This window comes from Hesperophylax consimilis, chromosome 16 (genome assembly GCF_061612785.1).
Source record: "Hesperophylax consimilis isolate HC1 chromosome 16, BYU_Hcon_1.0, whole genome shotgun sequence".
Taxonomy (NCBI): Eukaryota; Metazoa; Arthropoda; class Insecta; order Trichoptera; family Limnephilidae; genus Hesperophylax; species Hesperophylax consimilis.
This window is the reverse complement of record NC_142851.1, coordinates 34,943,872-34,958,877: the sequence shown is the minus strand read 5'-3', so window position 1 is coordinate 34,958,877 and position 15,006 is coordinate 34,943,872. Positions and strand designations below refer to the sequence as shown.

The window sequence follows — 15,006 nt, the reverse complement described above, 5'->3', positions numbered from 1 at the left end:
TTTTCAAACAGCCAAACTGTAAAACCACCAATGCAATGTGCTGTCATTTCACACGTGGAAAAATTAATTAAAATTTTTATTCAATTTAGTTGGCTTTTGGTGGAAAAAACACCAAAAGAAAACCATGTGTAATCTATTCTAAACTTCCATCACAAGCTATGTATGGATATTTCATAAAATATTTTCTTGGAATTTCAGATTCCAGCAGTCGGTAGGTGGACCGGATGAAAAAATGAAAAATGAACAGAAATTCACTTTAATAGATGAAAATGGATCGGAAAATCAAATCTCTTCATACATTTCCACAAAACTTTTATCTCTTGTAAATACTAAACGTTTCCACGCGTGTTTCACTTGCTATACAATATTCTGTAAACCTAACTCATACGCAGAGCATTTGAAGCAATGCAAACAAGTTATTGATCAGTCACAGTCTTCATCCACCTATTCCGCTGGTGTTATTAAATTATCAACTCTTTTCGAGTTCCCACAACAACTACAATTCAGGTGTCTAAAGTGTAAGGAGGTGTTTACCTCTGAGGAGGTTCTGCTAACGCATCATAAAGAATGTCGGTTATATAACTGTGTGGAGTGTAATAAACTGTTTTCCAGCGAGGGAACATTGAAAATTCACTTTTTAACTAAGCACGGTGAAGACAATCAAAGTCTTCAAAGCAAACATGAGTTTGTCTGTGAATCTTGTTCCAAAGAGTATTTGGATAGTTTAGAAAGTATTTATGCCTATTTTCCTAAATTTAATAAAATAATGTGTAACAATTGCAAGTGGTCATGGGACAATCCCAACACTGTCACTTCCCTTCCATCTAGCTCGGCCCCTGACGGAGGCTTCCCTAAATCCTTGCTTATAGAAAATTCAAACATGGATATTATTTCCTCAGACAGTGACACTTCTGTTGCAAGGAGTATTCCTGAACCTATCCATACGGACAATCTCCACTTGTCAGCAGATATTTCAAGCCAAAACAAGTCCATGAGGATTTTCAAAACTGTGAAAGAGAAAAATCTATCTCATGTTCAAAAGAATGCTACCCCTACTTCTAATGCTCTACTTCAGTATGAAAGTAAAATAGATAGCTTGTATAAATTGATTTCTTTAAAAGAATTCATAACAAGTAAGTGTTGTCGAGTTTGTGAAATCAAATTTAAAAACATAACATCCCTTAAAAGGCATTACAAAAAGTGTCATTTCTTGCATTCCTTGTTTACAATCCCTCAAGCTTATTTCTGTACGTGTTGTCGTTCTAAATGCGCAAGTTTTAAACAAATAGGACATCACTTGTACACAATTCATGTTCCTTTTTTAAAATGTGAATACTGCAATTTAACTTTTTGTTCTGTGAAAGACAGAAACCGTCACAGAGAAGAAAGTCACTCTGAAATATGTCAGTTCTGCCCAGTCACAATTATGCGTTCTAAAGAAGAGATAAAGGAGCACCTGACCTGGCACCTGACTGAAGAATCTGTAAAATGTGACACTTGCGACGAAATGTTCACTGGTATAAGAAAACTGAGAGTTCATAAAAGAAATATAAAACAAAAAGCAAAGGAGACCAAAGGACTGTGCGTTCAATGTGGGAAAGTAGCAAACGATCTTAGGCGACACATCAATACATCTCACCGCAAGAAGCTATGTCTGACGTGTGGGAAGCTGCTATCGGTGAGTGTATATCGATATCACACAAATGTACTTCATAAGAACTTCAAGAATGCCTCGGTTCCATGTCCCGCCTGCGGGAAGATACAGAAGAGCTATAAACACTTAAACCAGCACCGACGATTGATTCACGAGAAACACCTCTTTATTCAGTGTCCAAATTGCCCAAGAAAATTTCCCTTCCCGTCGCTCTTAAAAAATCATTTGGCATCATGTAGGGGTAAAATTGCCAAAACTTTTGAATGTAACACTTGTGGTAAAGTGTTCAATTCAAAGAATATTCTGACGAAGCACTTGCGGAATGATCACGGACAGGTGGTGCGTAGGTTTGCCTGCCGTCACTGCCCCAACATGTTCATTAGGAAAGACGCTCTAATGAGCCATGAACGCATTCACACGGGAGAGCGTCCCTACAGCTGCAGCGTGTGCGGCCAGCGCTTTCGTCAGTTAACCGACTGCAAGCGCCATGAAGACCGTCACTCGGGGAAATTAACTCTCCCTCGGCCCAAGAAGGAGAAGAAAAAGGCCTTGCCTGTTTGTGGTCAGGACGAAGTTCATGAAGATTTAGGATACTATGTAGAATATGAAACTCTTCCAAATGATTCTAAGAAAGAAAGTTCACACTGAGATGACTTAACTGTTTCGATGCTGGCTTACTCTTACAAGTGGGCGCATTAGGTTACACATACTTCTTTAATTATTACAACTTTAAACCTTACATTCCTTCCCCGAGTAAGTTAAAGATAAGATGTGTGTTGAATATTTTATTTGCCAATAATTTACTACCACACTACAGGGGTTAGAACCTTTTAAATAACTCTTACGCCATCATTTTTTGTCTACTTTTAAATGTCATATAGTATGTCATTCAGTGGCAGTCCATGAGTTTTCAGTGAGTTCGAGTGGTAAGATTGAAAAATATGTTATTTTTGATATCAGCAATGTCGTTTTTTCAATCTTGACACGCTTGCTCACTGAAAGTTCATAGACCGCCACTGATGTCATATACACTACCATAAATAACCCGTGTTGTGGACTTTGTCAAACAAATGTTATTGTATTTTGGTTGTTTTGTGTGTCATCATTTCACACGTGGAAAAATTATATTTTAATTCAATGAAGTGCACGAAACATGTTTTTCAAACGGTGAAAATATTTGGTCGGCATTTGATGGAAAATACAAAATTAGAAAACCATGTACAATCTATTATAATCTTCCATCACAACCTATGTATGGATATTTCATTAAAAATTTCTTGGAATTTCAGATTCCAGCATTTATGTGGACCGTAGGTAGGTAGGTGGACCGGATGAAAAAGTGATAAATGAACAGAAATTCACTTTAATAGATGAAAATGGATTAGGAAATCAAATTTCTTCATACATTTCCACAAAACTCTTATCTCTTGTAAATACTAAACATTTCCACACTTGTTTCACTTGCCATACAATATTCTGTACACTTAAGTCATACGCAGAGCATTTGAAGCAATGCAAACGAGTTATTAATCAGTCAACATCCACAGATTCTGCTGGTGTTAAATTATCCACTCTATTAGAGTTTCCGCAACAACCACAATTTAGGTGTCTAAAGTGCAAGATGCAGTTTGCCTCTGAAGAGGTTCTGCTAACGCATCAAAAAGTGTGTCTTTTATATAACTGTGTAAAGTGTAAAAAACAATTTACTAGTGAGGGAACATTAAAAATTCATTTTTTAACTAAGCACTGCGAAGACATTCAAAGTCTTCAAAGCAAACATGAATTTACTTGTGAATCTTGTTCCCAAGAGTATTTGGATAGTTTAGAAAGTATTTATGAAATGAGCACGGAATGCTTGGGTTTACTTGCCGTTACTGTCCCGAAAAGTTTGTTCGGAAAGACACTCGTATATGTCATGAACGCATCCACACAGGAGAGCGTCCCTACTGCTGCAGCGTATAGGTACTGTATATTCCGCCAGTATACTGACTTCACGAAAAACATCACTCAAGGAAAAATTTCCTTCGGCCCAAGAACAAAGGGAAGAAAACGACCTTGGCTTAGACCTTGACCTAGTTGGTGATCGGGATGAAGTTGATGAGGATTTATTTAGGATACTACGTTGAATATGAAAAACCAATTGATTCTAAGTAAGAAAGTTCACACTAGACTTAATTATTTTATTTTTATTTATTTATTCAAAAAAAAGTTTTTAATATAAAAAACAAACTCTGCACATCTCACTAGGGCATTCCTGTATCAAGATGTGCAGCTTTACAATTACATCATTTAAAAAAAAACATATATGTAAACTTAAAATAATAATAACATTAAATGTAAACCCAAAAAAGAAAAGAAAAAGAAAGAAAACCCAAAAAAGAAAAGAAAAAAGAAAAGAAAGAAAAAGAAAAAGAAAAAACTGAGATGACTAGTATTTTCTTGCTACTGTCCTATGACTTGCACATTGATAAGGTCTTTGTATTTGGGCACGTTAGTTTACATGTATGTCACTATTACACCTTTACTTTATAGATTAATATAATTATTTATTTTTCTATCCAATACTCAACGCATGCGATGAGGACATTTTGATGGCATTACTTTTATTTGGCTTCTTTCTATTTTTAGTACTTGTTATGTTAAACTTTCTTAAGAAAACAATAAATAAAAAGATGATTCCTTCTTTCGATTTTCTCTTTGGTTATATCGGAATAGGGTCAGCTTCTAAAATCCTCATACATATGTAGCTATTGAGCTTTTAACCCTTTCAGACCTGAATTAAAACTGGCGGTAGAAGATACAGGATGCAGCAAAACAGACAGTGTAGTTTTGAAGGGGTATTAAAACAAAACGGCGCAACTTACAGAAATGGGATTTATTTTTTTTTATTCGTTACATCGCCGTTTTATACATCAAGTTACGAAGATGATCAGAAATATGGTGGCTCCCAACAGCGATACATTGATGAAGGTGATTTCTTAAGTTTTCGGTTGCATTTTGGCACATCTCAAAGGTTATAGCAGCAATTTCCTCCTGAATTCGTGCGAGGCCGATGTTTAAAAACAATTTCCTTCCTGTACAGGAAGACGTCGCAAATGCACGTTTTGTCATTGAAACTCGAACAGTATGGGCCATAGCACCATCCTGTTGAGAGCAGATGTTTCCCAGATCTGTTTCCTCTGTTAGTACTTCTAATTAAGGTTAAAATCAATTCCATTCTCCTCAAAAAAATAATGCCCAATCACCCCAAATTTGGAAAACGCACACTACACAGTCATTTTTGGTGATTGAAGAGTAGTGAGTCTCGTGAAGTTACCTTGGGTTATTTTCAGTCCAGTATTGAAAAAAAAATTATTCACCGCTCCACAGAGATCACTTTATACCAAAATATAACATTTTCAAAAATTACAACAAAATTAAAATTACATAAAAATCAGAAGAAAAAATTTGCACAAAAACACAAAATCACCCATAGTCTCTAAATTGATAGACTTTCCCTAACATAATATTGGGTACCATTTCGACGAGTTAGAGGCAAACCATGTGACCATATTTTTGGCACTAGGAGGGTTTGAGTTGAATAAACTATGACATCATGTCATAAGTTGACCGCCGGAGAGCAAACCTTGAAATAACCAGACCACTAAAATAAGGCAAAGGTTTGCAGCGCAGTTCATTGTGGGACTTTTCTGCACAGGATGTGAATGTTCATTTTTTTTATAGTGTATTTAATTTAGCTATAAAATTTTATATCTAAATATAATGTCTGGCATAGCGACATTAAACATGATTGAGGTGGGTAAATTATAACACATTTGTTAAAGCTAAAATAGTATAACAAAATATTCAATTTCGGACACTGTTATACAAAACACTATTTGAGGCCCGAGTGATACACAACTTATTCTTGACACTGAACTTGAATTGGAAAGCTTGATGATTGTGTTTTATAAACCATGTTTGTTAAGTTGGGGGGCGCCTTTAGTAGGTGGTTGTTATGGATTTTTTTTTTTTTTTTAATAAAAATTTTATGTAAATCAAATGTCACATTAATAAAAACTAAAATACTTGCAGAACTTCATAATAACATTATTAAATTTAATTTTTATAAATAAAAAATTGAATATTTATAACAATTAAATGTAGATCTACGAATTAAACACAAAAACAATCAATTTGTTATGGATTCCTTCCCAAAGGGATTGAGCTATTTTTAGATACACAAGTATTTAAAACATTATTTTCTTCATCGTACTTTTTAACCAAAAAGTTAGAAATAAAAATTTATGATGCTTATGTTTTACCTTGTAATGAAAAACATTTCTTCAATATGTTATCAGAAGAAGAGAGAAATTTTTGTCACATCTTTTTTTTACTAACCCTCAGGCCTACTTGTTCAGTTTTGCGAACAAACTTTTGGTCTTATAAAAATCGTTGTCTCCATTACTCATTGTGACAAATATGGTCTAAACCAGGGGTATCCAACCTGCGGTTCATTTGAAAAAAATTTGCGGCCCAAAATTAAGCTTTCAGCTTTCTATGTTTTGGATTTAGGTATTCATAGTATTAAAAAACAAAATCGTTCTCGTAAATTTATATTGTATTTTGTGAAATTAGGAATTTATTTTTGTAATCAATTCCAACCGGTATAATTTTCAGCAGATTTCTCGGAAGATAATTTTATTATTATTTTTTTATTTTTTATTAACAATATAAAGTTTTTTTTCGATGTCTGTCTCACTAGGATAAACCTGTGTCGAGACAGACGTATTGAGTACATAAATTAATGTTTACATATTATTTGATACACATAATATTTCATAACATTAAATGACAATGTGAAAATGATAAAAAATAATAATAAATGATAAATTGGTTAATCAGCATACTTATGAGGGGATTTCTATAATTTTTTTGATCTTGGATCTGTATTGGCTGATGATCCAAGACTTGATGTCTGTTTTATATTTCGAAAAAAATTCGTTCAGTCTAATGGCTGGTGGGAGAGCATTAAGCCTTGTTGCAAAATATCTAAAATTTCTCTGGCCAAAAGTTGTTTTAGCGAAAGGGATTTGTAAGAGATTATGTCCTTTGGTTCTAGTATCACGAACAGTTTGGACAATGTCAAAAGTAGTTTTGTGTTTGAAGAGGTATGCTAGTATGTTTTTGGCATAAAATTGCCTAATGTCCATAATACAGATTTTCCTAATGATTTCATCCTAGCTGCTTGTGATTGGTAGTTTGAGAATAATCTTTATTATAAGTTTCTGAGCTTTAGATATTGGATCAATGGCGGCAGCGTTTGCTCCTCCGCATGCTATGATACCATACTCTATTAAAGATTGACAAAGTGCATAGTAGATTGTTTTGAGCAGGCTTAGGTTGAAAATGTTGCGAGCTTGTCTAAAAAAGTAAATAAATTTATTAAGTTTGTTTGCTGTAGTGGTTATATGTATGTTGTTTCCACTTCAAATTGCTGTCAAAAATAATACCTAAGTATTTAATTTTAGTAACCTGTTCTAAATAAGATTAATTGCAACTGACCTGATTTTAATAGCCAAGGGCGAACAAGTGGAAGATGCCATATTTAAACGAGAATAATAATTCTGTGAAAATAAAATGCATCACCAATTCGCATCTGGAGATGTCGAGCAATAAATCAAAACTCCCATCGAGAGTCCTAACCCTACTTGATACTAATGCCGGCTCCCACTCAGCAAGCGTGTGGAGCTGTTAATGCAATAGTGAGAGTGAGACGTTGAGTATTGACCAATCAAGTAATCTTACATTTTATAAGCAACCGTATTTCATTCCTACCTAAATTTCGGTAGATCTACCGATTTCTATTAAAATCTACCGATTTTAATAGAAAATCTACTGAAATTTGTGAAAATCTACCGAATTCACAAAAATGTACCGAACTTTTGAATCATAGATCTTAAGGAATTTTTTCTTCGGAAATTCTCTAGCTACCTCCCCCTGCCCCAAGATGCGACACATTGAAGTAGAGGCACTAGTCGAATGTTCTCTATTGAACTGTAAGTGCCTACAGTTGTGCGAGTCAAACTAAGTTCAATATCTAACATGTTTCCCTATAGAACTGACAATTTGCTGTTTTCAGTACATTATAATGAAGATAAATTTGACTTCTTTTGATGAGTATGAGGAAGAAGACTTTCTTTACCATTTGGCATCATTAACTAAAAACCCAGAAATCTCGAGTTGTTTCCATACAGAACTGTGCTACCGAAACAAATTTAAATTCTGCTGTTTGTATCAATCTCAATCGCTTTATAATTTTTTTGAATATTGAAATGCATTTTCGAATTTTGTAAGCAAAATTGCATCAACAGTTTTGTACTTATTGTTCTTAGAGCCCTCCAACTTTGTGTATCTTAAATAGTCATTAATAAAACTGCACACTTACACACATGATAAATGTTTCTTAGATGGTCATTAATAAAAGTGAATGTGCAAGAAACATGTTTTACAAAAGTTGAAAGTCTGAAGAGTTTGTTACAAAAGATTTGGTTTCAAACACTCCGTATGAAAAACACCAAAAGAAAACCATGTGTAATCTATTCTAAACTTCCATCACAAGCTATGTATGGATATTTCATAAAATATTTTCTTGGAATTTCAGATTCCAGCAGTCGGTAGGTGGACCGGACGAAAAAATGAAAAATGAACAGAAATTCACTTTAATAGACGAAAATGGATCAGAAAATCAAATCTCTTCATACATTTCAACAAAACTTTTATCTCTTGTAAATACTAAACGTTTCCACGCGTGTTTCACTTGCTATACAATATTCTGTAAACCTAACTCATACGCAGAGCATTTGAAGCAATGCAAACAAGTTATTAATCAGTCACAGTTAACATCCACCGATTCTACTGGTGTTGAATTATCCACTCTATTCGAATTTCCACAACAAACACAATTTAAGTGTCTAAAATGTAAGATAATGTTTGCCTCTGAAGAGGTTCTGCTAACTCATCATAAAGCCTGTCTGTTATATAACTGTGTGGAGTGTAATAAACAGTTTTCCAGCGAGGGAACATTAAAAATTCACCTTTTAACTAAGCATTGCGAAGACAATCAAAGTCTTAAAAGAAAACATGAATTTACTTGTGAATCTTGTTCCAAAGAGTATTTCGATAGTTTAGAAAGTATTTATGCCTATTTTCCTAAATTTAAGAAAATAATGTGTAACTATTGCAAGTGGTCACATTCCCCTTGGGACAATCCCAAAACTTCCCTTCCATCAAGCTCAGCCACCGAAGGAAGCTTCCCTAAATCCTTGCTTGAAGAAAATACACACTTGGAGATTATTTCCTCGGACAGCGACACTTCTTTTGAAAGGAGTATTCCTGAACCAATCCATACAGACAATCTCCACTTTTCGGCAGATGTTCCAAGGCAAGAAAAGTCCAGGAGGATTTCCAAAAAAATAGAAAGGATAGATCTATCTCAAATTCGAAAAAATGCTACCCCTACTTCTAATGCTCTACTTCAATACGAAAGTAAAATAGATAGATTGTTTGAAGTTATTTCTTTAAAAGAATTCAAAACTGGTAAATGTTGTCGAGTTTGTGAAAGGAAATCAAAAAACGTTACATCCCTTAAAAGGCATTACAGTAAGAGTCATTTCTTGTATTCCTTGTTGAATATCCATCCAACTCATTTCTGTACATGTTGTCTTTCTAAATGCACAAGTTTTAAACAAATAGGACATCACTTGTACAAAAATCATGTTCCTTTTTTGAAATGTGACTACTGCGATTTAACTTTTTGTTCTGTGAAAGACAGGACCCGTCACAGAGAAGAAAGTCACTCTGAAATATGTCAGTTCTGCACTGTCACCATTGTGCGTTCTAAAGAAGAGCAAAAGCAGCACCTGACCTGGCATTTGACTAAAGAATCAGTAAAATGTGAAACTTGCAATAAAATGTTCACAGGTATAAGAAAACTGAGAATTCACCAAGTTTGTCATCGCAAACCAAAGAAGACCAAAGGACTATGTGTTCAATGTGGAAAAGTAGTAAACGATCTAACACAACATATCTATCATGCCCACAGCAAGAAGAGGAAGAAGAAGTGCCTGACTTGTGGAAAGTTGCTAGCGGAGAGTGTATATCAATATCACACAAATGTACTTCATAAGAACTTCAAGAATGCCTCGGTTCAATGTCCCACCTGCGGGAAGATGCAGAAGAGCTATAAACACTATTATGTCCATCGACGAATGGTTCACGAGAAACACCTCTTTTTTCAGTGTCCAAATTGCCCTAAGACATTTCCTTTCCCATTTAAATTAAAAAATCATTTGGAATCATGTAGTAGTAGAGGTGGTAGTAGTGCTAGTAGTGGTAGTAAGGTTATAGCGATTTCCAAAAGTGTTGAATGCGACTCTTGTGGTAAATCGTTCAAGTCGGAGAATATTCTGGCCAAGCACTTACGAAATGAGCACGGAAAGTTGCTACGTAGGTTTGCCTGCCGTCACTGTCCCGATATGTTCGTTCGGAATGACATTCGAATGTGTCATGAACGCATCCATACGGGAGAGCGTCCCTACAGCTGCAGCGTGTGCGGCCAGCGCTTCCGCCAGTATACCGACTGCAAGCGTCACGAAAAACGGCACTTAGGGAAAAATGTCTCGCGGCTCAAGAAGAAGGGGAAGAAAACGACTTCGGCTGACTGCGGTCGGGATGAAGTTGGTGAGGATTTAGGATACTACGTTGAATATGAAAAACCTCCTAATGATTCTAAGTAAGAAAGTTTACACTGAGATGACTAGTGTTCCCTTGCTGGTTTATTGTCCTATGACTTGTACATCGATAAGGTATTTGTATCGGGCACGTTAGTTTACATGTATGTCACTACCATAACTTGAAACCTTCCATTCCTTCCCTGAGTAAGTTAAAGACGTATTTGACAATATTTTACTATGTACTCAAGATGACAGGGAGTGTTTCGTCCGAGTGCAGGGATGCACCCTGAAGGAGGTGAATTGCACAAGAACAAACAAAGTTCAAATTGATCTCTAGACTATTTAGAAATAATTGGCTTAAGCACTGTAAATTTGTACACTTTTAATTTTCTTTTTCATACATATTTCATCAACAATAATAGTTAGTTCGCGTCTCTACCAGGCTAATACCGTTATGATTATTATGTGTAATTTTTTCATCGCTTTTGCAATGTATTGGTCCTGACTGTTTTTGCAAAATAAAATAAAAAATAATAATAATAATATGTAATACGTAATTGAAAATGAATAATGAGTCGAAAAAATAACAGGATGAATTGTCTGATGTAGTTTGGCCCATAGCTATTAGTAGAAGGGAGTACCAACCGTACAACCCTCTGGAGCGCCCACACTTGGTGGATATTATTACATGAATGATTTCTTGGACATTTCAGATTCCAGCGGTCGGTAGATGGACTGGATGAGAAAAAGCAAAATATACAGATATTCATTTTGGTAGACGAGGACGGATCGGAAAGCCAAATCTCTTCCTACATTTCGTCTAAACTTCTAACCCTCGCAAATGCCAAACACTTTCACGCGTGTTTCAATTGCCATAAAATATTCTCCAACCCTTTCTTATACACCAATCATTTAAAAGAATGTAACCTCTCTTCCACATTCTCGGACTTGGGCGACGATGATATCAAGCTCTCTGTTCTAGCCAAGCTTCCATACAAACAGCCATTGAAGTGTCTAAAGTGCAAGGCGTCCTTTCTCTCGGAAGAACTTCTTCTAACGCATTATAAATCGTGTCTGATATATAACTGCGTACAGTGTATTAAACAGTTTACCAGCGAGGGAACATTAAAAATTCACTTCTTGACTAAACACTGCGAGGGCAACCAAAATCTTCTCAGGAAACATGACTTTACTTGTGAATCTTGTTCCAAAGAGTATTTGGAAAGCTTAGAAAGTATTTATGCCTATTATCCCAAATACAATAAAATAATGTGTAACGATTGCAAACTGTCCATTTGCCCGTCGGACAAAGCTCTCAACCCAACCAACGTCATATCCGCTCTGCCCAGCTCAGCCCTCGAAGCCGCTCTCCCAAACCAATTGCCCATCAAGAAAACACTCTCCACCGGCATCCTTTCCTCGGACAGCGATAACTCCATGCCAGCGAGTATTCCCGAATTCAGCAAGTATTCTGAAGTTCCTATCATTTGGCCAGATGCTCCCAGGCGCAAACTGAAGACCAAGAAAAGTTCTAAAAAAAGTTCCAAATCTTCTAAAAAGTTGGGAAGAAAGAAAAAGAGGGTAAAGGATTTATCTTTAATTCCAGAGAAAGGAACCCCGACATCAAATGCGCTGCTTAAATATGAAAGTAAAATAAATGCACTCTTTGAAGAGATGCCTCTGAAGACTTTTAAAAAGAACTACACCTGTCGAGTATGCGGAGCCGAGTATAGAAGCTTGCTTTGTCTTAAGAGACACAACAGAAAATGCACAGCGGCGCGTAAACTGCTGTTTGTTCCCACCACCCACTCCTGCGTGCTCTGCAAAGCCAAATGCACCAGTTTCAAGGAAATAAGCCAGCACCTCTACAACAGCCACGTCCCTCACTTGAAATGCAATCATTGTGACCTGTTGCTCTGCACCGGAATAGAAAGAACCGAGCACATGAAGTTGAGTCATGTTGAATTCTCTCAGTGCAGGTTCTGTTCCAAGATGCTCAATTCCAACGACGAGAAGAAGAAACACATATCATGGCATCTGACTGAAGAATCTGTCAAATGCGAGACTTGCAACAGAATGTACCTGGGCATACGGAAGCTGAAGATCCACCAGCGTGAACACACCAAGAAGCTGAAGAGGACTAAGGGACTGTGCGGCCAGTGCGGGAAGGAAGTCAACGACCTTACCCGCCATCTGAAGAGAACTCACCGCAAGAAGTTATGTCTTACTTGCGGAAAACTGCTGTCGCACAGCGTATACAACTATCACAAGAATGTCCTTCACAAGAACTATTTAAATACTGCCGTTCAATGTTCCGCCTGCGGGAAGATGCAGAAAAGTTACAAGCATTTAGACCAGCACCGCAGAGCCGTCCACGAAAAGCATCTGTACGTGAAGTGTCCCACTTGCCCCAAGAAGTTCCCCTACCCGTACCACCTGAGGAAGCACCTGGAGGCGCGCAAGTGCGGCATTCTGACCACCTGCGAGACGTGCGGAGAGGCGTTCAAGTCGGACTACCAGTTGGTGCTGCATTTGCGCAAGATGCACGGCAAGGTGGTGCGCCGATTCGCGTGCCAGTACTGTCCCGACACTTTCTTCCGCAATGATGCGCGCCTCTCGCACGAGCGCATCCACACAGGCGAGCGCCCCTACAGCTGCACCACGTGCGGCCAGCGCTTCCGCGTGCTCATCGACTGCAAGCGCCACGAGGACCGCCACGCCGGAAAGGTGGTGCCCAAACAGCCAAAGAAGGTGAGGCAACAAGCCCCGCGCGACTCCGTCCTCGAGGAGGTGAACGAAGACTTGGGATACTTTGTGGAGTTTGAACCCAATCAAAAGAAATTAGATGATATGTAGATACATATGCACACCACCCCATTCCTAGACAAATTCAACTACCTATTTTTAGCTAATAATATTTATCTAATCCCTCGGTGGGCTCTTTGCAATGAGGAATTCCACTCTACGAATTTTTTTAATCTATTTTACTAACTTAAATAAGAATTTTTTTTATTTCAATATTATCTTTGTCTTAGGGTGGGAATACACAGACTGCGGAAAGGAAATCAATATCGACAGCTGTAAGCAGTGACGCATAGATGTGCAGTTCTCATGGAGAATTTTTATTTGTAATATGTGGACTGCCGTGTATTTTTTAGCAACTGCTTGAATCTGTCAATATCGACTACTGTAGCAGTCCGTGTATTCCCAGCCTAAGGGCCAACAGCATTGCTTCAGCATAGGCAACTGCACCTGCCGACTTGACAGCACCACGCGGACAGCTCAAAACGTCCCATGCGTTGTGAATGAGATTTTTCCATGAAAACTGCCGAGATGCTACTTTGTACTACTGTGATAGTTGGCAATGCCGTCAGCTACTAGCTACTCGTCTATTGTGGCACTTAGTGTGTTTTTAATTTAAAGTGGAACATATATGTATAGTTGTGCCTCATATGTATCCAATTCTGTTCTTTATTCTAACTGTCTTAGCTATTAGCGTGGGTTCCAATGACATCAGATCTATTCAGTTCTTCATTCGAACTGTCATAGCTAATAGCGTGGATTCCGATGACATCAGATCTATTCAGTTCTTCATTCGAACTGTCATAGCTAATAGCGTGGATTCCGATGACATCAGATCTATTCAGTTCTTCATTCGAACTGTCATAGCTAATAGCGTGGATTCCGATGACATCAGATCTATTCAGTTCTTCATTCGAACTGTCATAGCTAATAGCGTGGATTCCGATGACATCAGATCTATTCAGTTCTTCATTCGAACTGTCATAGCTAATAGCGTGGATTCCGATGACATCAGATCTATTCAGTTCTTCATTCGAACTGTCATAGCTAGTAGCGTGGGTTCCGATGACATCAGATCTATTCAGTTCTTCATTCGAACTGTCATAGCTAGTAGCGTGGGTTCCGATGACATCAGATCTATTCAGTTCTTCATTCGAACTGTCATAGCTAGTAGCGTGGGTTCCGATGACATCAGATCTATTCAGTTCTTCATTCGAACTGTTATAGCTAGTAGCGTGGGTTCCGATGACATCAGATCTATTCAGTTCTTCATTCGAACTGTCATAGCTAGTAGCGTGGGTTCCGATGACATCAGATCTATTCAGTTCTTCATTCGAACTGTTATAGCTAGTAGCGTGGGTTCCGATGACATCAGATCTATTCAGTTCTTCATTCGAACTGTCATAGCTAGTAGCGTGGGTTCCGATGACATCCGATCTATTCAGTTTTTCATTCGAACTGTTATAGCTAGTAGCGTGGGTTCCGATGACATCAGATCTATTCAGTTCTTCATTCGAACTGTCATAGCTAGTAGCGTGGGTTCCGATGACATCAGATCTATTCAGTTCTTCATTCGAACTGTCATAGCTAGTAGCGTGGGTTCCGATGACATCAGATCTCATTGGGTTAAATATTGAGCGTTTAGTTATTATCTACAATTTATTACAAAAATACTTAACCTTTTCTTGGAATTCCTCATTGAATATTCTAAACTTTGTACTACAATAATTATTATGGTTCAATGGATGTTAGGTATTTTTAGATAATTGGAAAAGTTATTAGTACGCTAAAACTAAGAAGGGAAGTAAGGGAAGGCATATTATATTATGATTTCAA

The 15,006-nt window shown here is 37.2% G+C and overlaps 1 protein-coding gene across 5 annotated transcripts in view; it reads left to right on the top strand.

Annotated features, from left to right (window-relative positions):
• Window positions 1-15,006, top strand: part of LOC149417127 (uncharacterized) — a 95,937-nt gene that overhangs the window by 44,185 nt on the left and 36,746 nt on the right. Inside the window, exon 6 of one of the 5 annotated variants that reach the window (XM_089641232.1) lies at window positions 11,082-13,227. The exons of 2 other annotated variants lie outside the window; for them this stretch is intronic. In XM_089641232.1, coding sequence (XP_089497358.1) covers window positions 11,082-13,224 — 2,143 coding nt within the window. In that variant the 3' untranslated portion in view covers window positions 13,225-13,227. 2 more of the 5 variants (XM_089641234.1, XM_089641236.1) reach the window with 2 other exon arrangements.